This window comes from Periophthalmus magnuspinnatus, chromosome 6 (genome assembly GCF_009829125.3).
Source record: "Periophthalmus magnuspinnatus isolate fPerMag1 chromosome 6, fPerMag1.2.pri, whole genome shotgun sequence".
NCBI classification, from domain to species: Eukaryota; Metazoa; Chordata; class Actinopteri; order Gobiiformes; family Gobiidae; genus Periophthalmus; species Periophthalmus magnuspinnatus.
In genome coordinates this window covers 30,800,354-30,824,846 of record NC_047131.1, presented here as the reverse complement: position 1 = coordinate 30,824,846, position 24,493 = coordinate 30,800,354, and the positions used below count along the sequence as shown (strand labels likewise).

Genomic DNA, 24,493 nt, shown 5'->3' with positions numbered 1-24,493 from the left:
GACCTCTTTGTCCCTCCTGTCGACTCCCCTCTGGATAAGTCGTTTTTTTTCTGCACTTTCAGGTGATATAACGGCGATTATCTTCATTGGCGATCATCACGATTACACAAAATGTCTCTTTTGATCACGAAATAAACGATTTTAATGTTTATTGTTCCATGTTTATTACTAATTACTTGGAAATCGTTGTAATATTTCGACTATTTCGTGGTCGTAGTCGGGCCGGAAAGTCTCACAATGTTCGAATTTTATTTACACGAAGCCGTTCTGCAGTTACTCGGAGATAAAAAAACACACATTTGTATTAGTTTTGTGTTAAGTTGTGTAAGTTTCTCCTGCTTTAGAGTTGTTGTGTAAGACGTTTCAAGACATTTCCTGTTTTACGATATCGCTCTTCAGGCCTTGAGTTATTATTGCGACCTTGAAGTTGGTAATGATTATTGTAGCGTCGAGAGCTCTTTAAAACTGGCATCGTTTAAAGAGGAGGACGAGGAGGAGGAGGAGGAAGAGGAGGAGGAGGGTTTCTAGGCTAATACCACCCTGCTCTGAATGTGGCTCTTGGGCCCACAGAGAAAACGCTTTTTACAGACCTCCTTTGTGTCACTTTTCCTCGCTTAAGTCTCTCCAAACCCGACTTCGTTAATAACCTGCCATCCAAACTCACTCACAACGGAGCAAATACACAACGTGAAGTTATAGTACAATAAAAATACTTGAATGATTTGTATGTGCAGTACTTTGACCAGCTGAAGCAGGTTTAAACGTGCTGCGTAAATAAACCTTGAAATCGTACCTCGGTCTCTTCTCGCTTTGAACATCCCACACAGTTTCAGGTTTTATTTATTCCAGTTTTGCTGTTTATCTTGCGCCACCTTCTGACCCAGCGGTTTGTTCGTTCCACTGCCGCAGAGCTACGAGTATTTTTAGAGATTTAGAACCATCATAAATTCCCCTACTGTTTGCAGAATCCAAACTGTTTGCGTTGGTACCTGTTATCTGCCATAACGGTGAGCAGTTCAAACTAAATATTATGTCTTTTGGATGGTCAGCTGTCCCCAAAATGGCCCCTATAAAAATCACCGTTACTTTTATTACCAGTTTCTTTTTTGTGTTTTATTGTTGTGTTGTGCAGTTAATAGAATTTTTTATTAAGAGTAAATCATAATTGTCCATGGGGCATTTAATATAATTGTGATAATCGGCATTTTGTCAGCAGAATGTGCAGAAAAAAGGTACTTAACAACAGGGGTGTCGACAGGGTGGGGGCAAAGAGTCTGTGGTCCCGGGCCCCAGGGTCTTAGGGGGCCCAAAATTGTAAGTCTTTTTTTATTTACTTATTTTTTAAATTTAATGTAAGACAAACAGAATTGTGACTCTTCTTATTTATTTTTTTTATTTAATGTAAGACAGACAAACATAGTGACCTGTCATTATACAGGAGTGATAAGACAAACCGGGACAAACCGAGATGAACTAAGACAGACCGGGACAAACCGGGACACACCAAGACACACAAGACATGCCGAGACACACCAGGACACACCAAGACACACAAGACAGACCAAGACAAACCGGGACACACCAAGACACACAAGACAGACCGGGACAAACCGGGACACACCAAGACACACAAGACAGACCGGGACACACCAAGACACACAAGACAGACCGGGACACACCAGGACCCACAAGACACACAAGACATGCCGAGACACACCAGGACACACCAAGACATACAAGACACGCCAAGACAAACCAAACAAACCAAGACACACCAGGACATATCATGGTTTGTAGGTGTTATAGCTATTATTATAGTTGTATGTGACAAGGCTGCGTTGTGTGTGTTTCTGTGTGTGTTTCTGTGTGTGTGTGTTTCTCTGTGTGTGTGTGTGTGATATTTCTGTGATTTTGGAGGGTGTAAACAGCAGAGGAGAAAGCTAGCACTAGTAGCATTAGTAATTTGTAAGTGAGAAAAGACGATATAGAGAATGTAAATGGGGTGCAAAAAAATACTAAAAAAAAAAAAAAAATACAAATTAATTAGGTGTTCTGATTGGAGAAGCCCAGTTGTTTTTTGTTTGTTTTTTTTCTGTTCTGTTTTTCCTGTGAGCTTTCTTGACCCAGGCCCCCAAATTTCTGTCGACGGCCCTGCTCATCCATAACGTCCATAACATAATAGTTTTCACGTATAACAAAGTACAATTATTTAAAAGCTGTTAAAACGTAGAAATGATTCATAACATTAAAATTATAATTGTTCACATTCATACGATTTTTAAACTGTCAGCAACTTTAATAATTATCGTGATATAATCGTTAATCACAATTATAATTGCAACACAAAATTTCAAAATTGACCCAAGACTTAAGAGGAAGAAATTTGTTATTAATAGTAGAGATTGGCTTTTTTTTTCTTTTTTTTTTTTACTTTTTAGGGTATCGTTTTTACTTTTTAGGGTATCGTTTATCGACTTTAAACCTTCAGCACAGGACGATATTTTGTTTTCATTTTGTTGATCATTTGCCTAAAAAATACCAGCACCAGCGTAGTAGCAAAGCATTCTGGGATTTGTAGTATTAGTGCTGCCTGAGCCATATACCAGCGGGCCAGCTCTAATGTACATTTGATATGATCTCACCGGCCAAATATAATTACGCCGTGGGCCAGATTTGGTCCTGGGGCCTGAGTTTGACACACATGGAACAGAGCAAAACGAGGGAAAGGATCATGGTTTTGTAAAAAGCTTTTCCACCTCAAAGGGTTTTACACGCAGTCACTGGTTGCAAAGCGGGTTTTAGTGTCTTGCCTAAGGACACAACCACAACATTCTTCTGTGGGAGTTGGAATCGCACCATCAACCTGTCTTTACACTCTAGACTCTACCAGCTGAGCCACTGTCGCCTCAGTCATGGGTTATTTTCTCATTTCTCCAGCTCTACATGTCTCAGTTTAGTTTCGCAGTTTAAGTTGAAATAATTTACGATGATTTTCCAACAGAAATCGTTCAAAATGGTGGTTTCGTGCTGCTTCGTTTTGGCGGTTTGAGTTCTTCCAAAGCGGAGGGGAGTTTTCGGTGATTACAGACGTCAGGTGACAGGAGAAAGAGCCGTGTGTTTTAGGTTGCACTAAAATGAAACTTGTGACACTGCCGGTCTGTGCCAGCAGTGAGCAAAGCCTTTAACAGAAAACCACATCAGCCCCGCTCCAGTTTCACAACATGGAAGTTTGTTTTTTTTGTTTTTTTTTAAGCAAATGAAGCCCAGTGATCGCTGCTTTCAAAATAAAACACCATTTTGTCAAAACGATGCAACGATACGACACCGAATAGTGACGTGACGGCTCCTTAACGTGACTAATTGGATCCGGATCTCATTTTTGAAAAGAACCGAATCTTTTTCTTTCTTTTTACGCATTTTTTTTACAGATATTGACACTGAACCAACACAAGAAACAGCAGAGAAGCAGAGCAAAGTGAAAAGACACATTTAGCGACATAATAATAGGTATGATCCCAAATATGTAGTGCAGCGTTTTATTTAGATTACCCATAATTCCAAAGGGTAAACACACTCCCGCTCTCAGTTTGAAACATTTTAAACAAATCTTAGTCTCCGTTGTGTCTTTCTGTGATTAGTTTGTAGTTAAAATGAGGTTTCACATTGGCTTGTGTTACATAAATATAAAAAGTTCCATCACTAGTATCGAATATCGGCACTGATCCAGGAAAATTCACCAGTTTGGGTATCAGATTTTATGATATCGGATCCTGGTTACATCTTTATTGGACGTATTTACTGGCAGAAGTTTGAACTTTTATTTTTACAACGCTGTTCAACAGTTACTTGCTTGATAAATTACACAATTGGATCAGTTTTGTAGTACTTTAACTGTGTTTTGATGGAAATTAAACGCCTTCTTCAGTATTGGTTAATATTTGACACTGACAGATGCCAAAACTCAGAGTATCAGTATCGGTATTGGAACTGAAAATTGGTGGATTGGTGCATCATTTCTGTCAAATATTGTAAACTTAATAGTGTTGTCACGATACTAAAATGTCAAACTCTGCTTCGATACTACAGAAATCACTCAATACTTGATAAGATTACGATACCGCAACATCAAAAATGTAATAACAGAATGTAATTTTCATATGTAAAACAATATTTCTTTCTTTACTTTAGAATTAAGTCTTGTATTTGTTTGCATAAAGCTCAAAAAATCTACTAAACTGTTCAGGAAAGCTAAAATTTTGTTGTGTTATTGTGATTTTTTTTGCAGAATCGACACTTGCTCAAATGATTATCTAGTTTCAATATTAGTTTTAGTCAAAGGGGTCCCAAAATTGGAACCTCTGCTTATTAATTTACATTAGAGGGGGCCCCGTGTAAGCCGTCTTGCCCCCGGGCCCCCCAAATTTCTGTCGACGGCCCTGGTATCTGATTTTCAACACTTTTTACAACCACAATACTTAAACCGACTGATTTTCCTTTCACTTTAAGTTGCCTCTAAGACAAACTTAACTACGTTTATCACTGCGCAAAGATAAAAAGACGTACTGTGTGTTTTTTGGTTACATTATCAGCCCCGTTCGCCGCCGCCGCAACTGCACAAACTGTTTAAATTTCGTCTTACCGATGCATAATATTCTTCAAGATAAGTAACTGGCCTCTACTGTGGTCTACTCCATATTTATTTACACTGGGGGTTTAATGGCAGTGGAAAAAAGCAACCTTATCTAGCCCCGCCAGAACCAGTTGGCAGCTGATCAGAAAGGGTGCTGCACGTCCCCCTGTCCCGGGTTGAACACAGGACAGGGTCTCCAGGGTGGAAAAAATGGGATGAATTTGAAATAAAAATAGGCTGGACAGAAATAGTGTAGCGCTCTGAGGTTGGGGCTTGTAGTTTCTTTAAAGTTTGTTAAAATGAGATGTGAAAAGCGAAAGTGTTGCTCTTATCTTTAACATAACGCAGTCGTTCTTCGCTCCGTCTGTTTGTTTGTTCTAACTGAACCCGCTGTAAATGAGACCTTCCCCTGACCTTTCACAGGTGCCAGCTCCGGAGTTGTGCAGTTCTGCGACGTGTCTGTTTGCTTCTGTCTGCGTTCGTACACTTTACTGACGTTCACGTTTATAACCAGCTCCTTATGTTTAATTGACGCTGCGCCGTGGCCTTGTTTCCTCGTCAGCCCACACAGTCTCTCTCTCAGTTCACTTCTTATTTAGGTTAAATCACACTCAAGTGCTTAGACTCGTTCTGATGCTCAAGGAAATTTAGATTTAGATTTGTGTTTCGACTATTTGAGAAATCAGTCAAATGAAAATGAATAAACTGACACTTGAGTGATATTGTGTCATTCTGTAGCTCTTGAATCCTCTGCAGCGTGGAGGTGTTGTCCGTGTGAGTAAATGGACCGTGCGGAGCCTCCAGCGCTGTTCTCTGGTGTTGTGGTGTTTCTGGGTGTGTGTGTTTGTCCTCGTGCTCTGACTGAGTGCTAACTGTCTGTTGACTCAGTAAACATGCTGCTACATAGATTCCTCTGAAACACACTAAGCTCTTATCCTTTACGCTGTTTCTTCCGTTGACCCATTTTTGGCCCGTGTTCGTAAATACAGCCAGTGGCACTGACTCTCCATTATAAAGTCGATAATAACTGAATGACAGCGCTGTGTTTGCAGGTGACAAACAGGCGGCTCATTTTGCCTGGGGAGATGTTCACAGCTCCCTGAGGATCGACAGGCTCCTCCCTCAGTGACTGTGGTGTGACCAGGAGGAGCAAAAGAGAGAACCAGAGCCACGTACTGTGTTTGGACTTTACTGAAGTGAAAGTTAACTCCACTCTAAAGCCTGACTGGTGCTGTTAAATGTGTGCAGGTGAGACGGCCGCTCCCCCCCCCCCCCCCACGCCTCTGGATGTGGAGTCTGCTGCAGCGCAGGTGAAAGGTAAGCCCCGCCCTCTGTCGGTGATGTGTGCAGGCCGTGTTTTCTTTTCTCAAAGGCTCGTGACATTTGCCACTGCCACGCCATGGTTCCACTGCAGTAATACGTTTGTGGCATATTCAGGAATGTGGGAAAGGATATTGAAAAACGGTTAACAAAATAAAGTGGCTGTGGGTTTTAGATGAGATGTTCATTTGTGGAGATGAGACTGAAGCCCCAGAGGAAGAACGAGCACCGCAGCGTCTGGGCGTGTTGTGGGCTCTGCGTTTGAGGACAGTTGGCAGTAAAATGACACGAGAAACGGACTGAAAGCCTCAAACCGGCCGCGTGCCCACAGCTCAGTGAGATCTGTTGAGCTCTAGTTTTTAATGACGAGTCTCTTTAAACGGGCTGGTCTGAAGCAGTGGAAGAAGTACTCCAGTCTGTTACTTATGCACAATTTTTCACATGATACTTTTACTTTTTTTTTCTCCAGTGTCTGTGCTTTTGCTGAAGTAAAAGTACCTGTTTAAAATGTGCTTAAAGAGCAAAAAGTAGAAGTATTTTGCGCATATTTTGAGTCGTTCTAAGGAAGGTACGTGTTGATTTTGATAAAGATTTCTGCAGAATTTTTCGTTCGAGACTTTTTTATTTGTATATTTTTGCTTGCTCCAGCTACGAACTTGATGAAAATAAACCCTCAGCCTTTTCAGCGGGTCTCAAACGACAATAAAACAACACTTTTACTTTTCAATACGGTTAAAAAAAAATGTAGTGGAGTAGAAAGTACTAAAGATACTGCTCTCAGATGTAGTGAAGTAAAGGTCAAAATTATCCACGTTACAGTTTACTTAAGTGACGTACAGATGCCTAAAATGTTTACTTAAGTGCAGTACTTTACTACTTTTACATCGTTATGTTCCATTGCTGATCTGAAGTATAAACCGCTGTAATGTTATGTCATGTTTTGAGTTTATCTGAGGGAAAAGTTCTATGAGACATGCTTTTTTTTTCAGTTCTCCTCACTCTACATTGACCATGAAACAAACTACAACCTCCGTAAACCAGTTTTTCTTGGCTGCAGTCGTAGATTCAATGTTGACCTAATTATAAACCCACTTGCGTATAATTGTAGCGCACATGCTCTTTGTAATGAAGCACACGACATGACCGCAAACAAAAGAACATTCTCCTTAATATGTTACAAACTCTATACCTTCCTTTCCTTTAGTGCAGCGTTTTTTTTTTGTTTTTTAGTATCCGACAAAAACTTATCTGCCGCTCAGACTCAGGCAGGAAACTATGACTTCACTCCTGATTCATACTGTGCGTTCAATTGTTCTTTACCAAACAAAATGTCACTGAAATAGACACGTTTGGCTCGTACACGCGGCTGTGCCAAAGTAACACTGCAGCAGAGGGTTATAACTGAGAATACTGCATCTCTCTGGCAGTTACGGTTCTTACAGTACACTAAATTATATATAAATCACCTCTGATGTCCCGCTGCGTTGTTGCATTCTGATTTAAACACTAGTAATTCAGTTTAAGGAATATTTCTGCTGTTCGGTTCTGTTCTAAAATGGAAAGTGTACGACTGTGCGGTTGGTTCTTTGCACGACGACACAACGATCGGTTCAATCAGAGGGACAGTCGGCTCAAGGATTTCCGGTGTAATTTAATTTCTTTGAGGTTTAATCCTGAGTTGCAGTAAAATTGATAAATCCTGACAGAAAATGCTAACGCTTATGCTAATTTCGGCGCCTAATGCATATTTAAATTACGCCACTGACTGAAATAATGTACATTTAAAGATAATTTGATCGTCCTTACAACAAATTTAATGTTTTTGTTTTGTTGCGTTTAACGTTTTAGTAGAAGTAGCTTTAGCATTAGCATTGGCACAGAAAGACGTACCTCCAGTGAAGTTTTCCTCTCGTTTCTAAAGTGTTTAACATGTTGTGAGTGACGTCCACCGCGCACGCAGTTATAGCAGCGAATATCGAGCCCAGTTCCATATTTGGATGTCTGTCCACGAGTATCATAGCAACCGAAGAGCCAATCCAGAGCGAGGAGGTTGAAGGTAACGCCCCTTACTCCCTGCAACGCTGGTTTTGCTAATGCTAGTTTAGTTGGAGTGGCCTCGGGGAAAGAAGACGCCTGATTTGTCTGTTATTAATGTTCATATCTTGAGTTACAGACACAATAGTGAAATAAAAACACCAGGATCGTGTAGATATGAACATTTAAGACCAAAGTGACGACTGACAGCAGCAGTTATAGAGAAAGGAGTGTCGATGGAGCTGGAAGTGCACCCATGATCGTTTCCTATTTGTAACGCGGCGGCTAGCAGGTTAGCTACGTCCATTTATGTATCCGGTCTCAGGATTTAGTGATTTTAGCGTGACTCAGACATTACAACACAGCGGAAATGGTCCGATTGTCTGTCTGATTGGATTTACCCACGCAGAGCCAATTATTCAAATCTGAATTGAGAGATTGAGTTATTCAGTCATTTCTATTTGTCAATGATCAGCTCGGTCTTTTCAGTCAGGACGTTTAGAGCCAATCATCTGCCGGTAAAATCATGAAATCTGGAGCAGAGTTTAAACTTTGGAGGAAGAAATTTGAGCATTTCTGTCATAAAACGGCAATGAGTTTCCACATTTATCACTTATACTCAGGAAATTTCTGTTTAAAGCCACGCGTATTTGTTTTAAAGAATGAAATACTGGACTCGACAGCAGGTTGGTGAACACACAGAGGACATAGGAGGAGCTTTGTAATGAGGAATGACCTTTTAGGATGACAGTGTAGGCTTCACATGGTGCTGCTATAATAACAGACTCATTTCTACCATTTCGCTTCTTTTCAGGTCCTCCTCTGCAGTCTATTATTCCCTCCGCAGAGCCCATGAAAAGCCCTGGTCATGGTAGAACTGGGTCTTTGAATTGATGAAATGGAAGTGGGCCGTAAGAGAATCCGATTTGCATAGCTCCCGTAAAGAGTTTAAGGTTTATTAAGATACATGTGCGACTCCTGTTTTCTCTTCTTTACCTTTATTGCATAGAAAGAATACACTGTAGTGCTATAGATGCATCTTTTCAAATGCTGTGCTAGCTAAAATGATCAAAATTCTGGAAAAGAGGCAGCTGGAGGCAAAATATCTAAGTGTCAAGCCGCCATTTTGTAGTTTGGTTGCTTTTGTTTTACTAGGAAAGGGAAAAAATACTGCTTCTGTCTCATTTCTATCTCTTCTCGTAACCTATTAAACAAACAAATCTTGTAAAATTGAACTATAACTGTCTTTAAACTCTCTCTCTGACATCCCTCGTTTCTGATTGGTTTGCGTTTGCCAAGTGAGTTTTTGTATTTCGTGACATTCTAAGGCCAAGTTCCTCTATTGAAATTGCATCATGCGCCGTTTCGCTTTAGCCTCAAGTTGTTTTCAAACCTTAAAAGGGTCTATTGATGCTTTTTCTACATGTATGTCTATGGTAGAATGTTCAGCAGTTAGCAGACACGATGCACACGTTAGCAAACACGGCAGGATAAGGTTTAGAGTCAAGAAAAAATACGAAATGGACTTAAACAACACATTTTCCGGGGTCCTGTTGAGGTGTTTGGTTTTTGTGGCTAACTGAAGGAAAATGTTGGCTAATGAGAGCTAGCATGTGGCTGTGATGTTATTTAAGAGGGACTTGATTACAGCACAAATCAGCTCCTGTTTCAGTCTCGGGTAAGTCAGTTCTTTACGGTCAAATTGTGTTAAAACAAAGTCTGACTTAAGTAACTGAGCTTCAGACAGAGTAGAGCTTCTAGTTAGCATCACAGGAAATGTTGAATGTGGATGACGTCAGCTGCAAAGTGTCAAAAGAGCCAAAATTACACTTGTTGCTTTGGCTTACTAGAGTGTACTTTGTGTGTGCCTGTTCTGACTCCCAAGCAGTGTTTCTTCGGCATTTTCTTTAGTGTTTTCTTTGGTGTTTCTTCAGTGGTTCTCCAGTATTTTCTTCTGTGTTTTCTTTAGTGTTTCTTTTGTGTTTCTTTTGTGTTTCTTTTGTGTTTCTGCAGTTTCTTCTGTGTTTTCTTTGGTGTTTCTTCAATGTTTCTTCAGCATTTCTTCAGTGTTACTGTGTTTCTTTAGTGATTCTTCATTGTTTTCTTCATTTCTTCAGCATTTCTTCAGTGTTTTCTTTAGTGTTTCTTTAGTGTTTCTTCAGTGTTTTCTTCAGCATTTTCTTCATTTCTTCAGTGTTTTCATTAGTGTTTCTTTAGTGTTTTCTTCAGTGTTTTCTTCAGCATTTCTTCAGCGTTTTCTTTAGTGTTTCTTCAGCATTTCCTCAGCGTTTTCTTTAGTGTTTCTTCAGTGTTTTCTTCAGCGTTTTCTTTAGTGTTTCCTTCGGTGTTTTCTTCATTTCTTCAGCATTTCTTCAGTGTTTTCTTGAGCATTTTCTTAATTTCTTCAGTGTTTTCTTTAGTGTTTCTTTAGTGTTTCTTTAGTGTTTTCTTCAGTGTTTTCTTCAGCATTTTCTTCATTTCTTCAGTGTTTTCATTAGTGTTTCTTTAGTGTTTTCTTCAGTGTTTTCTTCAGCATTTCTTCAGCGTTTTCTTTAGTGTTTCTTCAGCATTTCTTCAGCGTTTTCTTTAGTGTTTCTTCAGCATTTCCTCAGCGTTTTCTTTAGTGTTTCTTCAGTGTTTTCTTCAGCGTTTTCTTTAGTGTTTCCTTCGGTGTTTTCTTCATTTCTTCAGCATTTCTTCAGTGTTTTCTTGAGCATTTTCTTAATTTCTTCAGTGTTTTCTTTAGTGTTTCTTTAGTGTTTTCTTCAGTGTTTTCTTCAGCATTTTCTTCATTTCTGCAGTGTTTTCTTCAGCATTTTCTTCATTTCTTCAGTGTTTTCTTTAGCGTTTCCTCCGGTGTTTTCTTCATTTCTTCAGCATTTCTTCAGTGTTTTCTTCGGGCCAGTACACACAATGTCAGTATTTTCTCATAGCTTCATTGACAGTCACGGCGTCCTCTGGTCATTGGCTTTTCTCGCAGGCGGGCGTTTGTCGTGCATCTAGATACAGAGTGTTTGTGCAGAGGACGGCCCACACTTGGCACCGCCGCTGGGCCCTCTTCTATCAGCCCCGCTCTGAAGAGGCCAACTTCTACAGAGCCACATCTGGCCCACATCCAACCACAGACATCCAGCTGGCTCCGTCTGCTCAACAGGTCAGACGTGGTGGCAGTGCGGCGCGGGACGTGTACTTCAGTGCAATGACCTCCGTCGAACAGTAGTGCACTTTGTTTGGAGGGTTTTATGGTTAAGGCTGGACATTTTAGAACAAAAATCTAATGCACTTTTCTCTTTTTCTGAAGTACTGTCAGAGTGAGTGCAAATTGCAAATCACTCGAGGACAGAAGTGGAACTTAACGAAGTAAAAGTAGCACAAAATTTCGGTATCTGTACTAAATTTACAGTGGATACTTTTTATTTTTACTTAACAACATTTGAGAGCAGGATCTGTACTTTGTAATCTTTCTAATCTTTTCCTACTCCGCTACATTTCTGAACAGAACTGAAAAGGGAAAGTATTTTTTGAAATACTTTGCGACCTGCAGAAAAGCCGGAGAGTTTATTTTCGTAACAGTTTGGAGAAGACAAAAATATACAAAGAAAAACTGCGGGAAAAACAATTGATTGTATTGCTTTGCTGAATAAAATACAGCACAATTTTTGTATTATTTTTAAATCAAAATCACTACATTTTAAGCCTTATTAGACTCAAAATCTGCACGAAATACTTGAACTTTTTCCTCTTTAAGCACATTTTTTAGACAGGTACTTTAATACTTTCACTTAAGTAGATTTTTTCATGTGATACTTTTACTTTTCCCGTATCTGTACTTCTTCCCCGCTGCTGCAGAAGCCTTAACATTCGGAAAAAACCTGAAAAATGAACTGAGAAGAAGAATCTCATGAATGTTTCTGGACGTCTAGACTGCAGCTAGATTTTCTATAAAAAGACAGGATATTTTGTTCTTTGCCGGGGACATTTTATGATCAAATCTGTGATCCTTTGCGGTTTCTGAAATCACGATGTCACTCACATAACGATTACTTACACGGCTCTATCCAGATTAGACCTTATCATTAGATTTACTTCCTGTTATGTTACACGGTTAAAAGGTTCTCGCCAAACCGGGGAGTTATTTCTGTCTGAAATATTAGTTTAGACAGCACTTCTAAAAGACCAACTGCGCTTCAAGGCCACAGGGCAGTTATTACGCAAAATATAGCGTCACCTCTGAAAATCCCAGAATAGCCCAACACAACACCGCCGCCGCCGCCGCACATCCTCCCCCCGTAGTGTCATAAAACCCAAAAGTCTCCAGTTTTAACTCCAAAACTGGACATTTTCTAGCCCGCTGCTCGTACCGTTATCTCGCCGGGTGCGTTTTCACAGTAGACCGCTCATAATTTACGAGAATTTAAGGCTATTTTTGGGCTGGAGCTGCTGAGCGAGGTAGAATTATGTGTTGAAAATGACTAGGGGAGCGTTTGGGGCTGTGTGTAATGCATGCTGCTGGTTATATAGGTCATGTGGTCATCTATTATTACTGCCTGGTTTACGACTCGGGGGGTCCCTCTTAATCTGTGCCATCACCGGAACAGCTGCCTCAGAACTGTGCCGCAGCGCTCGCCACACGCAGTTATCTTACGTTCCGATGTGTTGCTTTGCAGGGATTTGCGTTGTGTTGTAAACAGAGAGCGCGGTCGGTCCGGCGTGTTTCTACGATAATCGCTGTATCTACACGGGCGCACGTGCTGTTAAGCCATCTGCTAAATATCTTGACCCATATCTTGTGACTATTATACGGCGGGTTGGATAAGATTAAGAGCATTTTCAATATGTAATGATAAGCATAGACGTGTTTACAGTACAAGCTTGTATTGACACTAGATACTCATTTAAGCGAGTATTGATACTGAAAAAAGCACATAACTGGAGCCGAACTAATGTAAAATCACATAAACAAATAGTTTTATGTATTGAAAATTACAATATTGTCTAAAATTTGCTTTTAAAATCATAATTTGGGGATCAAAATAGGCTTTGTGCACATTAACCTCCATCAAACTCACTGTTAGCGTCACTACTTCCTGTTTAATTTGATCTCCTATGAGGTTTTTGACGAGTTAAAATGAATAAATATTTAAAGATGAGGCAGTGGACAGGGAGGTGCAGGTGGACGTCACTGAAAACGGGTTTAAAACTGCACAAATAAAATGAAAATAAACTAATGAGATTTTACCAACGAGTGACACTAAGAAATATTTGAGAATAATCATCCCAAATTGTTCAGGAAGAGGAAAATTGTCGGCGTAGAAGGCAGTTTCAAGAAAGACGCTAAAGGTGAATACAAGTTTGTGCTTTAAGGAGAAAATCTGTGTTTTTTGTGTTATGAGACGCGGTCGGTACAATCTACGTCGATATTTTGACACCGAACACAGAGCTAAGTATGAAAAAGTGAGTCTGCGAGAAAAACAACAAACTGTCCAATAATTAAAAGTCTGTTTTTGAAGCAGAGCTGAAGGTTCTGACCAGATACACACTTTTAAAAATGTCAGTTTATCAGGAAATTCAGATACACAGATACGTAATATTTGCAACTTGAATAAGTAATAAATACAGAAACAGTTATTTAACAAGTTTAAAAGTAGTTACATTTATTTTACATGATATTTGTTTACATTTAGTGACATTTATTCTGCCGCACAGTCACATCTGGCCCCTGACGGCGGCCATTTTGCTGATGTGGCCCTCGGTGAAAATGAGTTTGACGCCTCTGATCTACAACGCCAGGCTGAATTAAGCTTTTGCGCAGGTTTTGGTTTAGATATTTTACTTGCGCCGTGTGATATTGTGACGTCTTTCGTTGTTCCACTTGCACGTCGGCGTCCGTCCTCGCTTCAAAGTCATCGTAATAACATTTTTTAATCAATACTTCCGTGCTTCGACGAGGCCAGTAGCAGCAGGCGAGTCAATAAACATCCGATTCTGACGTTTTCCATTCACGTTAGAAGAGACGTGACACGATAACACATTTCCAAGTAAATATAGATGTTAAAGAATAATATTGAAAGCGAAATTATCCCTCAAAAGCTTTTTAAATGTACAAAACTGTTAAAAAAATATATGAATCGCAATAAATTAATCAACTGGCAACACAAAGAAAACGCAAAAACATCTCGATCTCCGGTGAAAACAACAGGTTTTTTTCGAACACGCAGCCTCGAACGGAACAAATGAAATGAAAAGAACAAGTGACGATCGGACGACACAAAACAAGGAGACGACAAACGAAGGAACGGAACAGACGGGAAAACGGAGCTGGACTGGGAATAAACAAGAAAACGGGCAGAACTGTGGCATAAAAATCGAAATGCAACACTTGAGTCGTTCGTTTGCGTCTATAACGAGCCGTGGAAGGTTATAATTCGACTTTCTACAGCTTAAATCTCACCGCGTTTCTGCGAATTAACCAAATATTTCCAACTAGTACAAAGAAAACGCTTAAATATTGACCTCGGAAGGCGCTTGTCCCATCTGTTACGCGTGAATTTGATACAATACAGTAGTTTACCTGTTCCTATAACTCACCTAAACCAAACCCATTGTCCATACGCGTTTGTAAAACTATATCGCAGTTTTATGAGGGAAAAAAACCTCGAGCAAAGTGAGTTGTTTGTTTCTTCTGGTGACAGTTGCACAGAGTCGACCTCGAGGGACTTTGGCTTCATTAAATCAGTGGAGCATATTAAAACGGCAGGTTGGAACATGCCTGTGTGAGTGTGTTTCTGCAGGGCCCTCCCTCCGCTCCACTCTGTCTAATGATTGTTGGATTTGTTTTATCTGCCTCGTCCCGGCTCAAGGTTAATGTGTACTGCTGGAATTTCAGTTTTTGACGAGCCCACCGCCGCCGCCGCTGCTCACAAACTCTTATCTATACACTTGACGTTTATAAACCTGAGTAAATATTAGCCTTTTGCAACTGTATAGGTCGATTCAGTCGTGTGATGTGTGAAGTGAAGTCACTGTTAGTTTAGCCTGAAGTTTCTCTCTGTGTCTAAACCTTTTGCTTCTTTTTTAAAATAGTGTTTGCAACAGGACAAGAAAAGTTTATTTGTACAGCACAGTTCATACGCAAAGTAATTCAAAGTGTTTTACAGAATAAGAAAGATGTTAAAGTCACAATATAACAAATCAAAACAGAAATAATCAGCATAAAATTAACATTAAAAGAGAAAAGTGCAGAATTAAACCCTGTCAGTCCAGATAAACAGAACTGTTTTGAGACTGGATTTAGTCCCGGTTTAGTCCCAGTTTAATCCTAGTTGAGTCCTGGTTGAGTCCTGCTTTTGTCCTGCTTTAGCCCGGGTTGAGTCCTGCTTTTGTCCTGCTTTAGCCCGGGTTTAGCCCGGGTTTAGCCCTGGTTTAGTCCTGCTTTATTCCTGCTTTAGCCCTGCTTTAGTCCTGGTTTAGCCCTGGTTTAGTCCTGCTTTAGTCCTGGTTTAGTCCTGGTTTAGTCCTGCTTTAGCCCGGGTTTAGTCCTGGTTTAGTCCTGGTTTAGCCCTGGTTTAGTCCTGCTTTAGTCCTGGTTTAGTCCTGGTTTAGTCCTGCTTTAGCCCGGGTTTAGTCCTGCTTTAGTCCTGCTTTAGTCTTGCTTTAGTCCTGGTTTAGTCCTGGTTTAGCCCTGGTTTAGTCCTGCTTTAGTCCTGGTTGAGTCCTCCTTTTGTCCTGGTTTAGTCCTGCTTTAGTCCTGGTTCAGCCCTGTTTTAGTCCTGCTTTAGTCCTGGTTTAGTCCTGGTTTAGTCCTGCTTTAGTCCTGGTTCAGCCCTGGTTTAGTCCTGGTTTAGTCCTGGTTTAGTCCTGCTTTAGTCCTGGTTAAGCCCTGGTTTAGTCCTGCTTTAGTCCTGGTTCAGCCCTGGTTTAGTCCTGCTTTAGCCCTGGTTAAGCCCTGGTTTAGTCCTGCTTTAGTCCTGGTTAAGCCCTGGTTTAGTCCTGCTTTAGTCCTGCTTTAGTCCTGCTTTAGTCCTGCTTTAGTCCTGGTTTAGTCCTGCTTTAGTCCTGGTTCAGCCCTGGTTTAGTCCTGCTTTAGCCCTGGTTAAGCCCTGGTTTAGTCCTGCTTTAGTCCTGGTTAAGCCCTGGTTTAGTCCTGCTTTAGTCCTGCTTTAGTCCTGCTTTAGTCCTGCTTTAGTCCTGCTTTAGTCCTGCTTTAGTCCTGGTTTACTCCTGCTTTAGTCCTGCTTTAGCCCTGCTTTAGCCCTAGTTTAGTCCTGGTTTAGCCCTGGTTTAGTCCTGGTTTAGTCCTCAGAGTGTGAGATGGTTCGTGTCTCTCAGTCTGTTTTTTGTTTTTAGACGTTAAAAATCTGTAGATGTTACTGATTTGACGTAGCTGCTAAAGTTCAAGTCTGAGTTCATTATTTTTTATTCATTCTCATCCAAAACACAAACAGTTTCTCAGTTAAACTTCTTATCCAACGACTCACTGCTGTTTTCACACACGATATACGACAACAGAGACGTATAACAATAAACGATCATATGGAAACTATTTTTTGCCTCTGACACAATAACAATAATGCAAGAAAATCCCAATAAACCGTTTTTAAATAGACAATCTCATTAAAAAGCCTGAGCTGCCGCAAATAAACAACAGAATGAAGCAGCAATTAGCCAAAGAAGCTATTCATTCAACCCTCTACAACTAAAAAAACAAAAATCTCAGCTAAAAACATGGTTAAATTTTCATCCACTGAACAATAACTCGATATAATAATCATCCCAACAGGCCGAGTCATGACGTCACCATCGCAACGGGTAAACAAACGCCGAAATGCTCCGAAATAACCGATATCTGAGACGTTTACAGACGCGGGAGAGGCTTCGCGCGTTCACAGGTGAGGCGTTTTAGTCCGTCGCCGCGGTAACAGCGCATTAAACAACAGGGAGCAGCCGCGCGTTATGCAATTTTGAACACAGGCTCCTTGTCGTTTAACCTCCTGAGACCCGAGCTCTTGCAGGACTTTATTTGCAAAAACTATTAGTTGAACACATATATTGTAAAAAAAACAAAATTAGAAACAATTGTGCCTCTAGGAACAATGTGTCTCATTTGTGCTGCTGACAGGAGCAGGAAGATATATGCCTTTAAATAAAAATAAAATAAATAAAAATAAATAAATAAAATAAATTAAAATACAATTAAAAAATAAAATAAAAAAGAAAATAATAAAAATAAAAAAGAAAATAAAAAATACAAAAATAAAATTAGAATAAATGAAAGTAAATTAAAAAAATAAAAAATAAATTAAAATACAATAAAAAATAAAATAAAAAATAAAATAAATAAATAAATATTCTAAACTCTTAGAAATATTCAAAATTGAACATAATCTTGTTGCTGTTCTTCTAAAAATTTGCACTGTGGCTTAAACAACCCAAAATGTGTTGTCCACAGATGAGGACACCAGGTCTCAGGAGGTTAATGTCACGTATGAGCTAACGATCCCGCCGTACAGCGAGGAAGTCGTGTTTCTTTGTTATATAAATTGAATTAACGATTAGCTAACGTGAAGTTTGTCCGGTTAAAAGCAGATTTTGTTTATTTTAAGTCGGATATTGTTTCGTTTTGTGCCTTTTATGTAACGCGTTCCGCCTTTTATTCTCGCGCTCTCCGTTGTATTTACTCCAAAGCGTCGCGCGAATATCGTTCTGATGGTTTAATCGAAAGCTTGTGTTGTGCTCTGTAGACGTCTCAGCCTGCAGTTTGGTGAAAGACAAAATGTGCTTTGTGCCGGCGCTGCGTGATGTGCATGTGTAATCCTGGCCTCATTCTGCGGTGGGAACGCTCTCATGATGTCACTGGGCTCTTGAACGCCACGTATGCTTAAGCGCGGGGGTTTTCCGTGCTTTTTGAGGACGTTACGTTGACTCGCATTCACTTCCTGGAACCTGATTTTAGCCTTAACCGTAGTCGCTTCTCGCCCAACTTCACCTGATACATTGGTCCCTCGTTTATTAACCCGAAATAAACGAAATCTGCGAAGTATCAGCTTTATTTTTTACTTATTCTGTACGTTTTCCCGCTGTAAAACTCCTCACCGCCGTTACGATCGCTATATCGACTATCGTGGCTGCTTTTTCTTTGTGTTAAAGGCAACACAAAACCCAAAAACATCTCAGTCTCCGGTGAAAACAACAGGTTTTTTCGAACGCGCAGCCTCAAACGGAACAAATGAAATGAAAAGAACAAGTGACGATCGGACGACACAAAACAAGGAGGCGACAAACGAAGGACCGGAACAGACGGGAAAACGGAGCTGGACTGGGAATAAACAAGAAAACTGGCAGAACTGTGGCATAAAAATCGAAATGCAACACTTGAGGCGTTCGTTTGCGTCTATAACGAGCCGTGGAAGGTTATAATTCGACTTTCTACAGCTTAAATCTCACCGCGTTTCTGCGAATTAACCAAATATTTCCAGCTAGTACAAAGAAAACGCTTAAATATTGACCTCGGAAGGCGCTTGTCCCATCTGTTATGTGTGAATTTGATATAATACAATCTATCGTAGCTGCTTTTTCTTTGTGTTTTCTGCTGTAAAAGGTTGAATTATGCGCTAAAATTACACAAACGAATGACTTCAGTGTTGCGTTCTGTTATACGTTTATACAGATTAACCGTATTTTACAGTTTGGCACATTTAAAATACTTTCTTGTGTTAATTCTGCGTTATGGTTTGGTTTTAATATTATCGTTTATCGTGCGTGTAGTGGTCCCTCGTTTATCGCGGGGGCTTCATTCTAAAAATCAGCCACAATCGGCAAAATCCGCGTTATTTTTTACATTATTCTCTATGTTTTTGTCTGTAAAACCCCTCACCACACACTTTATACACTTTTCTCACACACTCTTCCTTCATCTTCCTTCTTCCTTTTTTCTTTCTTTGTTCTGACTTTTTGTTCTTTTTCTTTCTTTTTCTCTTTTTCTCTGTCTTTCTTTTTTCTCTTTCTTTTTCTTTCTTTCATTTTCTTTCTTTCTTTTTCTCTTTTTTTCTGTCTTTTTTTCTTTATTTCTTTTTCTCTTTCTTTCATTTTCTCTTTTTTCTGTCTTTTTTTCTTTATTTCTTTTTCTCTTTCTTTCTTTTTCTCTTTTTTTCTGTCTTTTTTCTTTCTTTCTTTTTCTTTCTTTTTCTCTTTTTTCTTTATTTCTTTTTTCTTTTTTTTCTCTTTCTCTTTCTTTCTTTTTCTTTTTTCCTCACCACACACTTTATACACTTTTCTCACACAGGAAGGAAAGAAAGAAACTAAAATGGTAGGATGAAGGAAAGCATTAGGAAAGGAGGGAACTAGGAAGAAAAGGAGAAAAAGAAACAAACAGAAAAGCATGGGATGGAGACAGAAAGACAGAAAGAAGAAAAGAAGGAATAGTGGATAAAGAAAGAAAGGAATGATTAAAACCGGAATGGTAGGATGAAGGAAAGATTTATGAAAAGAGGGATGTGGAAAGGAAAGAACAGAGAGAAAGGAAGGAAGGAAAAGAAGGAAAGAATTTTCTCACATTTCTCTCTCGTTTAAACTCTCTCAAAGTTCAAACCTTCGTAGGCGTCTTTGTCGGTGCAGAACGTTTCATCGACATTGTGGGTTTTGTCGGAGGAGAAAACAAATCGCAAACATACAGCACTTCAGAGTCACACTGAGATCCAACGTTTATGTAAATTTGTCTGAACACATTCTTAAATCTTAACTTCAAAACTATTTGTAAAGGCGACAGTGGCTCAGTTTGTCGAGCGTTTGTCCACTGATCTGAACGTTGTCTGTTTGAATCCTGCTCTCGACGTAAACCTGATTCGTTGCGTGTTCAGATCCGCTAACCCGCAGGTTGCCGGTGCAATTCCAGCTCCCACAGAAAAAAAAAAGGATTTATTCAGCCACTAATTGTCCAAAGTTCTCCCACTTAAAAAAGATGAAAAACCTGTTATTTTATCATAATTTCACTTCAACTATGAGACAAAATGAGCAAAAATAATCCAGAAAATCACATTGTCTGATTTTTAAAGAATTTATTTGCAAATTACGGTGGAAAATAATGTATTAAGTCAGTAACAAAGGTTTATCTCAGTACTTTGTGACAGTACATTGGTGTGTGAATAGATAGATCCTCTAATAACTTAAGAATTTTGTTACGTAAAAAAGGATGTTAGCAAAAGACGAAGTTTAAATCTGTCAACTGGACAAATCGTTGAAGGAGTGAAGACGTTTCTCTGCTCATCCAAGTTCAGAACTGATTTAACAGATTTAAATTTCGTTTTTTTTGCTGTAAATGAGAAGGAAACAACTGTAACATGGTGAAAAATGTTCTGAAAAGTCAATTTTGCAGAATATTTAAGTCTGGACGAGAGGAGGGAGACGTATACTTAAAAATTATATCACAATAATTGCCTTAAAGATGTGGAAAGTAAACATTTCAGTCGTGTCATGTAAGCGAACTGCCAAAGAGCTGCAAAAATATGAAAATGATGAAAGTGTTTTAATGTGATATTTGAGTTTATACACATGTGTCAGGTCCTATAACACACAAAACTGACTCCTGTGAGGTTTAAGTCACGTTTTAATGCTGTTACCTCATCAAAAACAGACCTGAAGTTGTGTTTTGTTTCATTAAAATGCTCTGTTCCACCTTGTGATGTCATGAAGTGGTAGTTTTCAAGTTAACAGCTGCTTTTTACCTTTAGTTCAGGAGAGATTTGCAATTCCAGGGCTGATATTATTATTTTTATTATTATTATTATGCTGTTAGGTGTATAGAGTTTACATGCACAGTAGAGCACTTCCTGTATCACCACACGATGACATCACAAGGTGCAACTCCGCCTTTTGCCCTGGATCGGACCCGGACGACCCAGACTTTGCTTTTTTGTCCTCGTAAAGTCTGCAGGTCCACGTGACGACATCAGCGCGTACAGATTTGCGTCCCCCTTTAATGTGATAAATCCCCGTCGTTACAGACGCGTGTTCCGTGCACACGGCATACATTAAAGCCCCGCCCCCCGCCGCTCTGTCTAGACGGTGTAAACGGGCTAGCGTACAGTCGCAGCCGCAGCTCAGAGCTCCTGCGATCGGCCTGTCTGGTCCCGTTTGAGGCGTTTTATCTTAATTCTCGGATCCGTCGTGTGAACGTGCAGCTCGTTCCCAGCGTTCTGCACTGTAAATATTCACTGCAGCAGAGGAAAGGCTATTTTTAGACACGAGAAGTACAGATAATGCCGGGGTTTTGTGCTGGAACAGAATTGTACAAAATCTGCGCTTCGTAACCGTTTGTTTGAGAAGAAACGAGACGAGAGATTCAAACAAAAGAGAAGAATAGAGACAAAACCATTATATACGATTACAACGTGAGACTATACATAAATCTGAGGTTATTTCATCGCAACTACGCCAAAAATCTTTTAAAAAATAAGCAAATTATAATGTACAGTTGTCCCTCGCTATATCGCGGTTCATCTTTCGTGGTGTAAGTGTAATTTTGCATGTTTTTTGCAGCAAATGAGCGTGCTTTGTTGGATCGCGGTGTGACTCTGAAGTGCTGTACGTTTGTAAATTTGTTTTCTCCCCGACAAAACCCACAATGTCGATGAAACGTTCTGCACCGACAAAGACGCCTACGAAGGTTTGAACTTTGAGAGAGTTTAAATGAGAGAGAAATGTGAGAAAATGTTAACGCCTGTGTGAGAAAAGTGTATAAAGTGTGTGGTGAGGCGTTTTACAGACAAAAACATAGAGAATAATTGTAAAAAATAAAGCTGATACTTCACGGATTTCGATTATTGTGGGTTATTTTTAGAACATAACTGTACGACAATGTTAACACGACTAAAAATAAATAAATAAATAAATCTGAGGCTATTTCATTCATTCATTTCTAGGGCTGGGTGATATGCTAAAAATCTAAAAAAAAATAAACAAAAAGGTTTTCAATATAATGTACAGGATGTTTATTAAGTTTCTTTACAACAAAAACAAATATTACAAAGGCAGTTGATGGACTTTGACCTCATTTACTGTGTTTTCTGGACTAAAAGTTGCATTTTTTATTTATTTTTTCATAGTTTGTCTGGGGGTGCGACTTATACGTGAAAGATATGGGTTTTTTTTTTCTTTATTATGCATTTTTTGGCTGGTCCGACTTATACTCAGATGCGATTTATATGTGAAATATGTGAGTTTTTTTTTTTTTTTCTCAATTAAGAAGCATTTTTTTGCAGGTGCAACTTAAATATTTCACATATAAATCGCATCTGAGTATGTTTTTTTTCTTCATTTTTATGTATTTTTTGGCTGGTGCGACTTATACCCCAGTGCAACTTAAATAATAATAAATAATAAAATAATCCACCTGTACATGGGCTGCATTAGTTGCACGAAGCATCAAAACTGAAATGGATTTTTCTTGGCGTTTCTTTTGCTTTCGTTCACTAATGTCCCGTATCTTTTGTTCGATTCACGATATCTTTTAACACAACCTCGTAGAAACAAACGCAGACATGTGACATCGATCCATTCCTTTTCAATCCAACGGTCCGGAAATGTTTGATCGAGGAACTCACGAAAAAACGTAATGACGACGACGATTAAAAACTTTTATAACGGCTGAGTACGACAGAACAAGTCTAATTCATATATCTTATCACGCGCAGTATAAATTCCTGCACTTAAACGATACAGACGTGTAATCATTGCCGATGTAACACGCAAATAAAAAAGTCAAACTACTTCCTTAAAACTCTGAACTCTGCTCCAAACCACACACTTTTACAGACGGAGGGTTTGCTCCATTAAAACGACCCGAGCTCCAAGTTCACGACCCTAATCCCAACCAAATATGAAGTAAACAATGAGAAAAAGGTATAGTTTCGTCGTGCGTAAGTGTTAAATCTGCGAAGGCGACAGAGCTTGAATAAAATATATCAGAGGCGTCAAACTCATTTTCACCGAGGGCCACATCAGCAAAATGGCCGCCGTCGAGGGCCAGATGTGACTGTGGCAGGATAAATGTCACTAAATGTAAACAAATGTCATGTAAAATAAATGTAATAACTTTTTAAATAACTGTCTGTATCTGTATTTATTACTTATTCAAGTTGCAAATATTACGTGTCTGTGTATCTGAATTTCCTGATAAACTGACATTTTTAAAAGTGTGTATCTGGTCAGAACCTTCAGCTCTGCTTCAAAAACAGACTTTTAATTATTGGACAATTTGTTGTTTTTCTCGCAGACTCACTTTTTCATACTTAGCTCCGTGTTTGGTGTCAAAATATCGACGTAGATTGTACCGACCGCGCCTCATAACACAAAAAACACAGATTTTCTCCTTAAAGCACAAACTTGTATTCACCTTTAGCGTCTTTCTTGAAACTTCCTTCTACGCCGACAATTTTCCTTTTCCTGAACAATTTGGGATGATTATTCTCAAATATTTCTCAGTGTCACTTGTTGGGAAAATGTCATTAGTTTATTGTCAATGCACATTAAAGCAGGATAGACTTATTTTAAAATGACAGTCAAGCCTTAATTTACCTTCTCGCGGGCCACATAAAATGACGTGGCGGGCTGCATTTGGCCCCCGGGCCTTGAGTTTGACACATGTGAAATATATGAATGAACTTTACATAACGCCGGAGCAGTCGGTGGTTATAATTGCGGACTTGTGGGTGAGACGGAGGCGTGGGCTGAGAGTCAGAGGGTCCGGTGTTTCGTGTTCTCGTCCTCTGAGAGAAAAGGATTGATCTGGACGGAGAGCGCTGCTGCTGCCTGCGGTCTGCTAACACGCCGTCGGTTTGAAGGCCGGTCCTTAGCGAGTCCGCGGGAGGACGAGAGACTGTGTAAAAGAAGAGGACGGGGTGAGTTTGACGTCACCAACGGCGTTCGGCTTCGGTTAAATCAAGCTAATCGAGGCTAGAGCAGTTATAGCGGCGAGTTTGGAGCTGAGATACACATCGGGGAGTCTGACCACGAGTGTCATAGCAACCAAAGAGCCAATCCTGAGCGAGGGTGTTGAAGGTAACGCCCCTTCCCGTCCGATCCCGCCTGATTCGTCTGTTATTAACCCTATAGCGTCGGATGCTATCATCGCCGTTAGACTCGCGGTTGCGGACTTTCCTTTACCGTAACTCCGCGACCAAATGTGCCGTCGTGTAAATTCAAACGGCGTCTTAAAGCAGAGGCGTGGGGCTCTTTAAATACGTTACTGTCACTACGGTAATGCGCTTACGTCGCCCTCGAAGACGACCAATCTCCCAGTCAGTTTTTCAATGCAACGAAAATAAGGATGGATGTGTAAAATAGAGGTAGTTGTGTGAAAAAAAGCAAAAGTACAAGCTGATATTTCGTTTAACGTGATTTATATGGCTAAAAAATGAAAAAAAAAGTTGTAATGTTCTATAATGTGCTCAGTCTTTAAAGGGTTAATGTTTATATATGGAATAACAGACACAACAGCGAAATAAAAACACCAGG

At 39.7% G+C, this 24,493-nt stretch overlaps 1 protein-coding gene across 1 annotated transcript in view; it reads left to right on the top strand.

Annotated features, from left to right (window-relative positions):
* Positions 1–24,493, top strand: part of osbpl5 (oxysterol binding protein-like 5) — a 43,463-nt gene that overhangs the window by 3,022 nt on the left and 15,948 nt on the right. Inside the window, exon 2 of the mRNA XM_033967615.2 lies at positions 5,879–5,947. Coding sequence (XP_033823506.1) covers positions 5,879–5,947 — 69 coding nt within the window. The remainder of the gene's footprint in view (positions 1–5,878; positions 5,948–24,493) is intronic.